The following is a 15,719-nucleotide window of genomic DNA, read 5'->3' as shown; positions in this document are numbered from 1 at the left end:
CCTTGCAAAACACGGGATCGCTGACGTGTTTTTAATACTGTATAAACATCTACTTCCTTCCTGTAATTTGTAAACAAATTAACCACATGTTGATCACACGCAGTGACAAACATAGTTTTCATATTCTTAACATCCCCAAAGTGTCCTTGATACTCCGGTCTGATAGCTCAGCTTTTTAAATACCCAACTTTCTACTCGAAGAAGTGGCAAGATTTAGTATCGCTGGTTCGGTTCTTAGCCTGCGTTTACAAGTATGTGAAACCGCTAGGATAAATTTCAAAGCAGATTTCTCAGTAGGCCTAGCGATAAGATAAAAATTCCTACAATCAATCTCAATAGTCCTTAAAATCGTTTAGTTGTCCATGGGGTGGATTTAACAATCGAGACCTGTATCAAAAAGTCATTGATAGGCTACAAAGTAAAAATACAGTCATTAAAACACCAAAAAAGACAAAGAAATTAAATGATTCCAGATTGGAAGGCATGTATTAACTCCCTAGCAAAATAGTGCCATCCTTCTGTTTGACGCCAGGTGGAAAACTGATTAAATCGGCTACAGTGAAAGTTATAGCCTACGTACGTTACCAAGAGAATTGATCAGTTTTGAAAACAATGAAGTGAATAAAACCTCTGCCACGCAAAGCACTTTGTGTAACAACTGACGGCAAGTGGTAAACCTTGCTTTCGTAAAGAGCAAGGTCGTGGTATGAGTTTTAATTATGATAAAATTGCTTTGAAATCTGACTGATTCCTGCTGCTCCTCGTCAAGATTTGTTGGTTTTGAATTTTTATCCTCGGACTGACAAAGCCTTGAAAGGTTATTCCTGGCAGTTTCGCATGCTTGTGAAGGCTCTTAACGCAGGGCCGGTTAGCGAGATTGACAGAGTGAAGTTTGCGATTGTTGAAGTGTTGTTGCAAGAAAATTATTCTATCTATAAGATGCCACTGAATGGAGAGCAGTCTTTAGAATGCGACTCTAAAGAGAGTCGAACTAGCACCGGTTGATCTTGAAGCTTTGTCGTTTAAATTTTTTGCATGCAATTTTTATATAATTTTGGCGGAACGATTACATTATTGGGACTAGCAAGCAAAGTACCGGGACTCAGTTGCCAACCTTTTCGTAGGAGTCCTGGTAATTCACGACAGTATGAAGCGAATGGCAACAACCAGAGACCGCCTCAACCGCAAGGAGAAAAATAAAACTACCGGTATTGAATTTTTAGAACGCTTATCTATGTGAGAAAAAGCCAGTGCTTCAAAGACCATCGTCACTAATTCCTTCTATCTCAACTACGAGCCCGAGAGGCCAATGAAGGTCGGTTGCGGTACGAGAGTTAACCAACCTCGAAATCTAACAGGATAGGATTGGAAACTGATCAAGCAACACGTACAAAGTATGCATTCAAAAATATGTACAGGTGAAACTCGAAAAGCTTTCGTTTAGCCTTTTCGCTGACAGCTCTTTGTGTGAGCAAGGGAGTGCTTCCTTCCCAGCTGATTTGCACCTTTCTGGATTCAGTCAAATTCCGACAACAAATTAACGAGACAAGTACAATGAATTTATTACAAAATGTTTGCATGACTGCAACAAGGCAACTATGAGGTAGGTAGGTGCAAAGTAAAAACATTATGACTGAACAAAATACATTATGCGCAACTATGCCAAGCAAACAAGCTCGGCTTGCACCACACAGAAACAAAACAGAAGTCTCAAAACAGGACTGCACTGTATTATGAAACGCCTCGTACGAAAGTGACACCGAAGTTGGTTTCGAGTATTCTTTAGGCAGTGATCAAGTTGATATTGGGGTGAACATATGTGGAAACGTGGCAATGGCGAACCCCCTGGGCAGGTATAATATTTATAGGTCTAATCATTGCTTTTATTTGCGCCCATTGCGATAACATACAGGACACTGTGATCACAGATGCCAGTGTTGCAAAATATAATGAAAGAAACAAGGTTTAGACCAGATTTTCTGAATCGAAGGTGAATTTACCCCTAAAACCACATTTCATCCATTGAAGGGAAACTTCACTAAGACAGTAGACGGAAAATATCCCAATATGATTTGACAAAACTGATAGGGGAAAGTTTACCCTTCAACAGACGGTGGAGGGATGAAAGAGAATAAAGAGGTTGAGAACCTGTTTTAGACGTCACAGCGGGTTTTAAGTAATAACGTGACAAGCCGCAAGGAAAGAAACCAAACAAAAGGAAAAGACGGAAACCGCTGAACCTCATTAAGCAAAAAAGGTCTCATTATGATTTTATCACCCCATCCATTTCTTAATCATCAAATAAAGAATTCGTACCAAGCCTTAGCGTGTGGCACAAGTAGCACTTTGGGAAGCCATCATGAAGTTCTAAACCATGGATCTCGGGAACTCTGGCCTTGATCAGACACAAGGCTTATAAGTGGGTCCACGTCCCACCCCACGGGCAACAGCCTCGACTAGCTGGCTAAAACATGTTAGACATCCCGCTGCATCACAGGAGATACTTTTTAGGTAAAGATGCGACGGGCAGAACGAGATAGAGATTAGGAAATAAGACAATCGCTGCAAGAAAAGAATCGGTCGCCCCGAAACCGAATTGGGGAGATGATGATGGTAAAGGCTAGGCCCCCGTCTATAACTGTGGTTAGGGTGAGAGCATCCGACTCGAAAACTTCCATCAAAACGTTTTTACTGATGATGAAGATGCATTATGGATCAAAAACCATCTTTGAACAAGTTAAAATCGTAACCAATTAGACTAAAGGTGCAGTAGAAACTATGTTGGTGAAATCGCAAGCTGGGTCTTGAATAGAACTTGTTGGCAGTGGAAGCGTCGTAGCAATGAACATACCGAGACATAGCTGAGTTGCCGTAACTCGAACCCTGCTGCTGTGAATGTAACCATCACATGATGTTTTCTTGAAGTTAATCGTGCTGATTGACCAAACGCGTGATCAAATAAGTTTTCATTCATAGAACCTTGTGATGATGGTTGGTTGCCTTGCGTCGTGTAAGCCAATTACCAACAGAACTGTTTCTGTTAAAAAATATGATGGGTTGCTTTTCGAATGGGAAACAAATACTTTCCAGATTACGCTACCGTCAAGACAGGTTTGATTAGATACTAGTTAAAAACTTGTGCGAGACGAACATGGCGTAAAATTAGAACATAGCAACTCAAATCACGTATAGGAACCAATATAAAAATATCGATCTTGTGCGCATGCGCAGACGGCATCAAACTACCGGTCGCTTTAAGCGTTGACCAATCACATGGTCTCCTTATCCTCACACCGCTTCGATGCTCGATCTCAACCCCTGTCAATGGAAGGCGGATGTAAAGGAACCGGGTTCATACTTGGGCGACTTGAGCGGGCTTTGCATTGTGAGGTCACTGCTACGTTTGTGAGATAACTTCTGCTTACGCCTGCTTTCATTAAAGGGCGACGATGACGTCAGAGGAGAGCTGTGCGTCGAGGGCACCTGGAGAAAAACTTTTTAAACGCGATCTCGCAATATTTTGGTTTCAAAGTTACAAAAACTTTAAATTCAGGCTCGGGACCTGTATCAGCAGTTCAACCAAAGAATCTACTTCCAACAATACATGGATCTTAGTAAAATCTATGGCTGGCAATTCTCCTAGCATCGAGAAGCCAGAACGGAGGTTTAAAGACATAAGGATCTACGAGCATGCAACACTTCCGGGAATAAGAGTCCGAAAAGGCTTTCTCAGTCCGAGGATGAATATTCCTCAACATTTGATTTGTTAATCAGTGCGAGTGCAAAAGCGTTATGCACCACGTCTAACCATGCACTATGCAGTACTTGACCATGCCATGGCAGTGATCATTCTAAACAAGTGCAGTCACCCACCTTGGACGTCTGTTTCCTCTTTAAAATATTGACTCTCGACAAAGCATCTCGACTACGCACCTCCTCGCCGGGTTTCGAACCTGTCAACATGTTTGTGACGTCATAACAACAAGACAATTAAATCGAACATGACGTCGATCAATGCACCGAGCGCTAGGGACACCAAACATTACTTGTCATCAACGAATTGATGAAATATTTGGACAGCTGCGAAGCTTACATGAAATAGGATGAACAGAGACAAAGCAGCAACCATCAAAGTTGCCTGAGAGGAAGCAGGTGGCCATCGCAGAAGATGTTGACTGTTGAGCTACCAAAGGTCACAACCAACCAACCAACATAGCGCTGGCTTTATTCGCCGAGTGAGAATGCACAAATGTTGAATTTCTTGACATCACAGGATACCAGCATAATGAATAGCAGGGGTGTATTCACAGGGGGGGGGCAATTGCCCACCTCAAAATATTTCATAAAAAAATTTTCCACCCTGTTATAGCAAGCATCATTTAAATAAGTTTTACTATTGCTTTATGCCGACAAGTATTCTCAAAATGCGCAATTTTAAGGAGTTTTCTTTTAAAATTTTTCTGGGGGACGCCCTCCAAAGTCCAAACCACCCCTGTGGGTGGTCCGTCTTCAGTAGCTCGTTGCAAGGCTCACTCACATGGACAGAAATAATTGTTTGCCCACTCCCCGATGAATAGTAATGTGTTTTTTATGCAGAACTGTACTCATTGCAGATATGCAGCGCTTTACAAAGCAGACAGTGTCAGCACTTTGGCATTAAGCAAAGCAATATTCAACGTAAACAACACAAACCAACGGACAAGAACGCGAGGTAACTGTGCACTGTTGTAGTCACAGCCCAGCCAGCAAAAATCCGTCGTTTTTACATTGATTTCACGTCTACAGACTCTGGGCGGAACCCACCAACAAATTTGTCACCAACCACTTCCAAACCTCCGTGATGACGCCATTGCGGGTTGATGACGTCATCTGGTGATACTAGCCGCAACATCGGACTGCTTGGCCTGAAAAAACAAAAAGTTCATGTCTCACTGAACATTTGTGGCACATAGCAACAATTTATCAACGGAGTGCCAGAGACATGTGCCCATTGTGCCCTGTCATGATGGTTCTTCGCTTCAAGAAAGTGTGAAAGACACTTACAAATAACTTATTAAAAAAATTTATGTGCTGCCAGCGACGTCCACGGTGCTACTAACTAACAGAATTCGTACATTAGTAAGCTGAAAAGAGATGGAAAGATTGCGTTTATAAAACTACTATTATTCCACCAACTTTCATCACAATTCTGCAAGCACAACAATTAAAAAATATTATCATTATTAAACTAACCGCGGTGTTTCAGATTCTTTCGCTACATTCTTGAGCATATGCATCGGCGAAATACTGAAAGCAAAAAGAAAACTTCATTGTCTTGCACTTTTAGCAAATAGAAAGGTTTATGACGTCACATACGTTACGCCGCTAACATAGAGGAACTTGTGTCCAGCAACCACGGAGACGGTTGCTGCTTCTCCTTCAAGCCTGCCATGGCAATGATATATTACCACATCAAGCTTAGTACATTGAAGATGAATAGCTAATCAGGGCTGGGTCATGGTCCGCCAGGAGAGATACGTTATTGTCGGAGCCTCTAAGGATGAGGTCTTCCTTTTATCAATCCAGGTTGGCAATGTTTCTAGGCTTGAACTGAAAAGTTACTAGAAGCAGTCTTTGGTTTCATTATCAAAGAAACTCAACTCTCCCGTTCCATTAGGACGGAGAGTGGTTAAATCATTGATGAGGTATGTACTCATGCCATTGTGGGCTCACTACAAACAATGGGTGGCGGCCATAAAACCAGGCGAGCAAAAATTTAAGCAAACGCTCACCCAGGAAAGTGAATTAAATTTATAAAATGAATGCGACTACTCAACGCTTATCTCATGAAACACGTTACAAAAGAAAGAACACACATCAAAGTGTTTTTTCAGTTTTCAAACAAATCGCTTCCTCACCATTTGACGGGTTGGAATTCGTGGTTGTCCTGTTGCGGATCAAGCGGACGAAGGGCGGAAAAGCGAGATCCGCTGAGAAGGAAGGTGCGGCTTGGGGCGGAACTGGGTCGCGAGAAGACATCGTGCTCTTCCGTGCTTATTTGTGACGTCGTAATGCGAGAGCCGCCCGCGTCAATCTTAGTCCGCACCGCTGTGAGATATTGAAAATAATGAAGTGATTAAGCTGTTTGGCGTGAGCAATGAACATTGTTTCATCACAGGCCTCCAGGTCAAGCTGATAGCGATCAGCATCATCCAACTTACTGTGGACATCGCTTATTAATGAGAAAACGCTAAATGTCTGGTCCATTGATCAGGGATCGAGTGCACAGACGTACCACGTGACTGGGGCTGCACGTCATCCGTCTGTAGGTTGACGACGTTCAGCGTCGATTGTGACGTCATGCATTGACTGTTCTGTGAAAAATCCGGCACGTCTATCGCACTGTTGTAAGCGTCTTCGATGGAAACAAAGTCATCTGGAAAATGAAACAAAACATCAAATTAATTCTTTTATTCTTTGCATAGAAGTTTTAAGCAAAGCACTTCCCAGACAGCAAAATCCTTCATTTTTACATTGATGCAACGTCTGCAGACATTAAATCAATATAAAAATGACGGATATTGCTGTCTTGGTTGGTGCTGTGAGCAACTGAGAGTAGGCCCTGTCTTCTTGTCGTATCCAGGGTTACGCCCGGTAATTGAACATCTGTATTGTGAACGGAAAAACAAGAAAGGTAATTTTTGTGTCCACCTTCAGGCATGTTATAAAGTATCCTGTCAAAGACACACCACGGCGGTGTCGAACCAGGGTGGCTGGTAAGTTACTGATCGCACTAAGTGCAGTTTTTTCGTCAAGACAAATCAATGATGAAAAATACAACATTTTCAGTAGAGTTTATTGCTCATGACACATTAAAACAATTCGTAGATTAGATCAATCGGATGGCAACACTGCGTCACCGAAACCGCGTTTGCGCAAACTGAGACCACTCAGCAATCCACTCAGAATCTTTTAGGCACCACTTAGCAAAGTCTGACTTACATTCATTGCTCTGAAAGCTTGATGCCATCCTTTCACTGGATTCGTCAAATCTCAACTTCCTGCTGAACGATGTCTTCACATCCGGAATAGAAGACTGAGAAGATTCATTAAAAAGATTCTCATAACTTTGTAGCTCGATGTATGACGACGCCTTTGACGTCTCGTCAAGGTTGATCAAACAAGTGTTCTGATTGGTTGTTAGGTCAGGGTCCGTGGAAGACAGCGTCGATTGCAGTGATTTGCTTTTAGAGAAAGAATTATCAACAGCGGAGGTAAACAGTTGAGAAAGAGCTTTGCTTTGTTCATTTTCTGCGGAAGAATAAAAGCTACTGTCAGTTCTGTTCTCTGCAATAGCGGAAGCCGCTGTCTTGTATGTTTTCAGCTCATTCTGCAGCTGTTCTGTGTAAGTGTCGTTTTTCTCGAATGCTTTCTTCAACTGGTCCACCTGCTTCTCAGCAGATTGCAGCCGGGTTTGCAATGTGGCCACAGTAAGTCTCCCAAATCTGTAACAAATAATCGTGCGGATGATTAGAATTGATCGTCATGAACAGTGCTAACTTGAAACTAATCTACCAATTTTACACAACGCGAAAAACTTAACATGGAATTACTTTAATGCGATAAGATTTTGTTTTGATGAATTCCACACCGTTGCGCAGATAATCGTGCTGCGCAGGTCAATTCTGTTTCTTTTGCTCTTGTAAAATATGTTTCTAGTTGAGATACAAACTTGTCACAGGCAAAAGACTTAATGATGACATTAAGGAAACAGCTCTACCGTCATACTTTGAAGGAATCCACAACGTTCCCTAAATGCTGGCAATTAACTATTTGAAGTCCCGCCGATCTTGCAAGGATATGCAACCACATCTTTTAATCACGCGAAGAGCATGTGTATTAAAACAGTCACTGCATCAGTCTACAACGCTTCTTGGGCCTTTGCAAACAGAGCTTATGATCTTTCTCACCGAACGGCATTGTGTGTATTTTCCAATGCCTGCTTTGCCATAAACTTTTGCTATATTTGGAAATAGTTTCCAAATGAAAAAGGTGCAATCGCCTACAGGTTGGATCCAACAAGTCCCTAAGGGTGAGGACGAATTTAACAAAACACAATGCCGTGTAGGTGTACAGTAATTCGATCTCTCAAAAACACCACGAATAAAGTTTCTATTCCGTGTTTTAGATGGGGCGAACGCTCCAATCGTCCCCCTCTCTCAAGCTGGATCCGCCTTTGGGTTGGATATGTAAGGAAGTTGAACAAATAACAAAAGTCGAAAACTGAAATCAATTACATTATGGATGGGCATACAAATTCATTATATTACTAACTTCATAGGGGACCTTGTCTCGACTTCTTCCCGTATTCTTTCGTTTTCACGTTTCAAGTCGTCGTTTCGCTTGATCAAGCAACTGTTCAGCTAAAAAACATCGTCATAAAACTGTGACGTCATAATAAATTAACATTCTTCACATGTATTGCACGAGACAAAATAAAGTTGCGGTATCAAATACAAAACTCAATACCAGCTATGACCAACTAACTTGTAAGCATAGAACTTCATTTATTGTGCTATCACGTTTCTATTTCTATTTCATGACAACACCAAAGTACCTGCTTAACCTCTGCAACTTCTTCCTTCATCTTCGCATATGTCTTCGTGGCCTCTTGGAGTTTTTTAGTCAAGCTGAGCATGGTGTCAATGTCCTTCACATCCACACACCGGGAACAAACGTCACTGAATCTTTCCAATGAATCAGAAGATGATGACGTCACACTGTTGTCCTTGGAAGTGCTGCTGTCCAGCTGCTTTTTCAGTGAATTGTTTTCTTTCTCATACTTTTCCAATTTGCTCTCCAGAAGGAAGATTTCATCCTGTTAAAAATGGCGTCCATTAAAACAACCAAAAGCTTGAAGCTTGCTAGATAAGAATTAATGGCGTTTTCTATTTGTTCCCATCCTTACTTAATATCGAACTTTGAACAAACACTTTGAATTTTGAAATCATTTTGCTTGGTATGCCGTTTCTTTAGAAGCTCTAAAATATATGTTTAGAGCTTCTTGTTAAGAACTTCTTACAAGCCAGCAGTTCTCAACAAAGCGCGGCCGTGGGTGCAACAGACTAAACTAACTCCTTGTAAATTAAAATTCTAATAACTGTCTACTTACATTAGATATACTTTGCATGGATAGTTAAATTGCTGGCATTATTTTAGCTATTATGCCCCTGTGATGCAGTCTGCTAACCGCAGTATCAAACAGAAAAAAGCAATTGTTTTTTTGTAAACTAGGTAAATGCATGCCACCCTTCTTATTACTAGTAGTCAACGTGTGCAAAACAGCAGATGTCCAAAATGATGTATAAAAATTTTATTGGTTGCTGAAGGAGTTAATCGCTACACCTTGACATCAGCCATGGTATTCCGAAACAGTTTTTCAAGGGTGTGACTGTGTAACCACAATCACAAATGGGGCGGTTACTGATGTGGCCCAAACACTGCACAGTGCACGCTCTGAGTGCACAGACATGCATAAGCCAGTATGAGTTCTCAAGCAGTTGAGGCAGGACCAATTCGTACACGTGGTCTGCTGTTTCTGCTGGATGGAAAATAAACTCAGTGGATTGAGTTGCTGTGGAAGAGATTGAAGATTGTGTTTGAAATGGAAAGAAACAAGGCTTGACCCAGAAAGAGAGAATAATGACAAGTGTTTTATTATTTTGCGACAGCTGCATGTGCATAACTGCATATGGATGTTGATTTTCCATTAAGATTGCTCCAAGAAGCAAAGCCAGAAAGCAATTTTGACAGTTTTGGCAAAACAGAAATCAGTGTAAACACAAAGCCATTTGCTGAGCTCGAAAAGTGTCTAATAGTAGTAATTTTACCTGAGTTACAGTATCGTATCATAATGTTACTCTTAACCGATAGGTCAGTGCTTTTTTGCAGAACAAGACATAAACTAGCAAAGTTGTTTGAAGGTTCCACCCACCTCATACTCCCTTCCAACAAGTTCAAGCCGTGCCCGCCGCAATTCACGAGATGTGCTTCTATCTGGAGCTGGTTCTTCCTGGCTTTGTAAATCACCTCCTGCAACAAGACCATGAGTCATAAAGTAGTATAAGAGATGTGAAATGGATTTTGTTACAACTTCTTCCACTACATTCTTATTGCTTTCATGTCCTCTTTCAATCCAATTTCTTCATTACACCATTTTCAAAGATCAAATATTAAAAAAAACTATGCTGTCATTCATGAAATAACCCACAACACAGTAGCAGTAGCCAGGGTTGCCATATTGGCGTTTTTCCTGCCAAATTCCAAAAATTTGGCGTTTTTTGAAAGCGTTTGGCAGGAGAAAATTACGTTTGGCAGTTTGGCATTTTTTATTTTTGTGTCAATATGTGTGCGGCCTGCAATGCTATATGGTAGTGAGACATGGGTATTGAGAGAGAGTGAACTGGCAATCCTGAGAAGAACGGAAAGGTCAATGGTGAGAGCAATGTGTGGGGTGAAAACGAGAAAGGAAAAAAGGACTGAAGAACTGTTGGATATGCTTGAGATGAGAGAGACCATAGACCAAATGGCAAGGGCAAATGGAGTAAGATGGTATGGACATGTGATAAGGAGGGAGGAAGGAAGTTTTCTTAGAAAGGCACTAGATCTAAAGGTGGATGGGAAGAGGATACGCAGTCGTCCAAGAAGAACGTGGAAACAACAAGTGAAAGATGAATTTAAAAAAGTCGGACTGAAGGAGGAAGATGCAAGGGACAGGGTGAAATGGAGAAAAGGGATTAAAACAATTGCTGCGCGGAAACAATCGGCCACCCCCACTAGTGGGGAACAAACCGACGATGGATTATGATGATGTGTCTGGCATTTTTTTGTTGTTATTACGGTACCGGTACAACTCACCACTACAGTTTTTTCAAAAACTTTTATTAATGAAAGTCCATCAAAAAACTTTAATTTATGGACTGGAAACTCCGAATTCCTAATTTATTGAAATGGAAGCTCCAGACCAGAGGCCACTGGCCAGTTACCACTCACCAACCAAAGTTGGAGTTGGACTGGGCAGCTGGAGGGATGCAGTTTTGACATTTATTTTCTTGCCAATAGTAAGTGTTAACAGGGTATGGTTAATGATGCGCAGTCGCACCGTTTGAGTTGAAAGCATAGCTTAGGCCAGAGATTGTAGAAATTTGAACCGGAACGTATTTGGCCTACCGGTATGCTGTACTGTGTATGAATGGCTGGCTGGGCTGAACACGTTGACATACAGGTAGGCTATAAACCTATACGGGAGGCTACTGTCTCGAAGAGCACACGGTCACTGTGCAGCCTACCAGGAATTTCGTTGACTTGAGCTGCTGAATTGGTACCGGAAGTTCCTCACCAGTACCGTACATGCAGTCTATTATATATGGCATGTGAAAAAGCATGTGAAAATGAAATGCGTTTTTTTATCAGATTATAATCAAAATCTAAAATTGTTGTCTGCAAGTGCCGCCCCCAGACGTGCCGCCCGGGGCGGTCCGCCCCCCCCCCCCCCCCCCCTAGATACGCCACTGTAGATCACCTTCAGTTAAGCTTATTCAAACAGAATATTTGCGATGCAAAAGTTTCAGACAGCTGTTTGATATTATGAATGCATGTGAAAACCCATCGGATGCCAGAATAGCTCCACATCCACTTGTAAAAACATGCACTACAAGGCCAATTGGTCTTTATCACCTTCCTCTGATTGCGCTTGGTTGATGCTTGATAGCTCCAACTATGTGGCTGCGTACAACCTTTGAAACAGGCGCGAATCTAAGAGTTTTTTTCGGGGGGGGCCAGAAAATTTGAAAATCAATTAAAAAGAAAGAAAAGGCTAAACAGATATGAACAATGATACTACGACATATACGATATGCTATAAAATAGACATTAAAAGAACCATTTTCATCAATTGTGATGCCGAGGGACTAATATCAGCTGTTTAGAAGCTTATCAAACCATTTGATGCGGAAACATACAATTTCTACAATTTTTCACAAAATTTCGGGGGGGGGCCCGGGCCCCCCCATAAATCCGCGCCTGCTTTGAAAGTTTGTTTTAATTTAGCTTGATACATGTAGTTTGTGTTTCATTATTCATACTAAGTGGTCTATCAAGTTAAATTAAGACAATATACAATCAGACAGAGCTATATGTAGCACCAAATAGTATGGTACCGTATATGTCCTTTCTGATTAACAGGACAAGTAACTACTAACACTAACAGTTTGGCATTTCTTTTGGCAGTTTTTTTTGAAACCCTGAAAAATTTGGCAGTTTTTTGGCGGTTTTTATGAAACATTTGGCAGGCAAAGCTATTTTGGATCTGGCAACCCTGGCAGTAGCTAACCGATTTCGCACAAGGTTTGGGCTAGCATGTTCCAGCTGTCAACCTAACTGAAACATAGTAGACCAATTGAAAAGTATTGTGTCAGTATGGATCACCTCATGCAGGATCATAGTTCACATCCAGTGCATCAGTCTATTAAGTCAGTACCGTACCATAAGAAATGAATTACTTTTAAGCACTTTCACCACTTCAACTGAGAAAGCACCACAATTATGCACCCCCAAATACTAACCAAGAGCAAAATTCCATATGAAAAAGCTTCATAAACATTAAGCAAACATAGATTAACAAACAAAATACAAATCATAGAAAAAGACAAGGCAACTATGAAAATAAGAACAATTAACTCTAGCCGCATAAAAAGTCACAACAAAATATTTTACCAATAATTTTTTTCAGAGGACTCTGTGATGTAATCTCAACCCGACATGTTGGGCAACGACTGTTCCTATCAAGCCAAACATTCATGCATCTGCTGCAGAAGACGTGTTGGTTGGAGCATGTCACTGGCTCTTTCACCTGCAAATAAAAAGTTAGTTTTCAAATATGACTAATCAGATACCAGAATATAACATCTTGCAAATCGTTTAACACTTACAACAACTTAAAATACACAATTTCAAAGCGTTCTCAGAGAAAGAGGCATATTTTGCTAGATTTGTTTGAGAAAAGTGCTCTAAGGAACTTGCTACAGAAAATTAATGAGTAAAAGGCTGTAGCTAACCAGAGGAGACAAAAAGCTTCAGCAATTGATGATGCCCCATAGGCTACTTTATTTGTGCAATTACTGAATAGTCTAAGACTCCCATGATGTTAGTCTGGTTGCAACCTCAAATCTTGGCCCAAACCAGACTTTTTGCTAAATAAAAAGTTAGCCTATAGAGTGGACTGGAGTAAGAGACCTTCCAAGAAAACTCCAAGCTTGTTCTGAGCTACTAGTACTGCACTCCTGATCACAGATGAATATTATTGAGAATTCATCTGAAATCCTGTGATACCATACTTTAGAGTTACGGTACTGTTTTGATATTAAATTGAACATTCCAAAATAAAACTTAAATCAGTGCCATACTACTCACTAGCATGCATATACAAAAATAAACAGCTATTTCTGTCAAGAAAAAAGAGACACATGGGAGTTAGTATGTATTCCAGTTATGTGTAGTGATGAGCATAGGCTACACATTAATCAGACACACAACTAATAATGAAGGATAAGAAATCAAAGCAGATTGTTTCAATTAATGGCAGTATTGTTTGTTTATTTACATGGTATAAAACACTTTTTAATGGTATTTTTACTTCACAAGTAAGCATTCTTAAATATTGTGTAATGGGACGCCATGAATGGACTAGCTATGAAATGCGGCCGTAAAAAATTGGTATATATGGCAAGAAATAAATAAAGTAAAATACACTAGTGAGCTCATACACAGCATGTATGTTCTTTAAAACAAAGCTATATGGAAAGTAATTTTACTACAAAACATGAAAATAATACCTTTTCAAGACAAATTTGACATGATATTGGTAAAGTGAAGGACACAGAGGATTGCAATAATTTCCCGCCAGACATGTCGAACAAATGCAGGTTTTTACAAAGACCAACACAACTACTATTTTTTTGCCACTAGGATGAGCAATATACACCTTCTGTAATAAAAAGGAGAAAAATTCGGAGGTTGATGCAAAACATCTTTGACCAAAATATTTTTCCACTCTGACACAAAACTGACTGACTGAAATTTTTGCCTTCATGTTTTGAAACTTTTTGTGAGTTGCGCTGTCGCTGTTTGGAGAAAGTTGTTGACATATGACGTCACCTACCGGTGACATGTGTAACGTGTCTCAGCGACTAGTTCCCACAACAACGCACTTCAAGTTTGATGCAGGGTTGCCAGATTGGCCTTTTTACGGCCAAATTTCAGAAATTTGGCCTTTTTGAAAAGTGTTTGGTCGGACAATTTTTGTTTGGCCGCTTGGCCTTTTTTTGGCCTTTTGTAGTTTTCTGATTGGCATTTGTTTGGCCTTTTTTTACTTGGTTTTGATAGTTCTTTTGGTTATCCCTAGCAACAGTGAAAAGTTTTGGTGTAGCTTTTTACATCATGCCCATTTCAAAGACCTTGCTAGCTATGCTTTAACATGTCTCTGCATCCCTGTCAGTAATGCAGTAGTAGAGAGGATTTTTTCATTACTTACTGCAGTGAAAACAAAACCACGAAACAAAATGCAGACTGAGCTTTTGGAAGTGATTTTGCGAATACGAACGGACATGCTGCTGAATGGAAAATGTTGCACAAACTTTGATGCTAGTGCCATAATGACAAGGCGTTTCACATCTGATATTGTTTATAGTGAAACTAGCAGTAACGAAATGGCAGAGGCGCTAACATTCCTAGAATAAAGAGTGTTCATTGTGGAAGGATGTTGGACATAAATGCAATTGACTTCTCTGATTTTGCAGTATTGGGTGTTTAATGTAGCCTACAAGTAATTGTAATGTGTCTAAATATTATATACCGGTATATATACTTAAAACAATGAAAACTATCAATACTACAAAAAAGTGCTCAATGCTAAGCAAAAAAGCAAAGCAGAGCAAATTAAATCAAATATAGTTATTACTATCTGAAGCCTTTACAAATTGTTTCACCTAACGGATCATCAGAAGGTCTGCAAAAACATGCAAAAAAAGTAAAGAATCGATAATTCCTGAAAAGATATTAAATAATTACAACTGTAATTTAATCTGCAAAAAAAACCTTTTAAACCTGTACTTCCTGAAAAGATATTAAATATTATAACCGTAATCCAATCTGCAGTAAAAAAACCTCAGAATTACTAAGGGCTACCTTCATCCATTACTACAAAGTTTCAATGGATTTGTCCATCTGAAAACCAAGCAACATTGATGGCAACCTCTATGACATCACAAAAAAGCAAATGCAGTTTGATGATCAATGCAACCCGTAGTAATCTGAAAAAAATAAATGGAAATTGTTTGTTTAAAAACCTGTAAAAACTAAATGAGATTTATAACCTGTAAGAATCAAATGAAATTTAATTTTTCAAAACTATAACCTGTGAAAATCACAAGGAACTGTGATGATGCAACCTGTAGCAACCTGAATAAATGAAATAAAATCTGTTTATAAACCTGTAAAAATTAAATGAGATTTATAACCTGTAAAAATCAAATGAAATTTTTTTTAAAAATAACCTGTGAAAATCAAAAGGAATTTATTTTATTTTGAAGTACTTGAGTTTAAATTTGTTTCTATGACGACATTTACCCACCAGTTCGGAACGCTTGTTCAAAAGGTGGCCACTATCAGCCTTCAGAATGGCC

General features: G+C 40.0%; 1 protein-coding gene across 1 annotated transcript; it reads right to left on the bottom strand.

Annotated features, from left to right (window-relative positions):
• Positions 1-1,543: 1,543 nt before the first annotated feature.
• On the bottom strand, positions 1,544-13,996 carry LOC145779575 (uncharacterized). Its single transcript, XM_082591195.1, has 12 exons — positions 13,872-13,996; positions 12,754-12,889; positions 9,974-10,071; positions 8,597-8,857; positions 8,314-8,402; positions 6,982-7,484; positions 6,275-6,415; positions 5,898-6,087; positions 5,233-5,286; positions 4,804-4,904; positions 3,874-3,953; positions 1,544-3,483 (listed from the first exon to the last, which is right to left on the bottom strand). Exons 1-12 carry the CDS (start codon positions 13,944-13,946, stop codon positions 3,322-3,324), a joined length of 1,890 nt encoding a protein of 629 aa, XP_082447321.1. The 5' UTR covers positions 13,947-13,996; the 3' UTR covers positions 1,544-3,321.
• Between the last annotated feature and the right edge of the window lie 1,723 nt (positions 13,997-15,719).

This window comes from Aplidium turbinatum, chromosome 11 (genome assembly GCF_918807975.1).
Source record: "Aplidium turbinatum chromosome 11, kaAplTurb1.1, whole genome shotgun sequence".
In the NCBI taxonomy this organism is placed as follows: Eukaryota; Metazoa; Chordata; class Ascidiacea; order Aplousobranchia; family Polyclinidae; genus Aplidium; species Aplidium turbinatum.
Note: the sequence above shows the minus strand (reverse complement) of the source record. Positions and strands in the feature narration are given on the sequence as shown.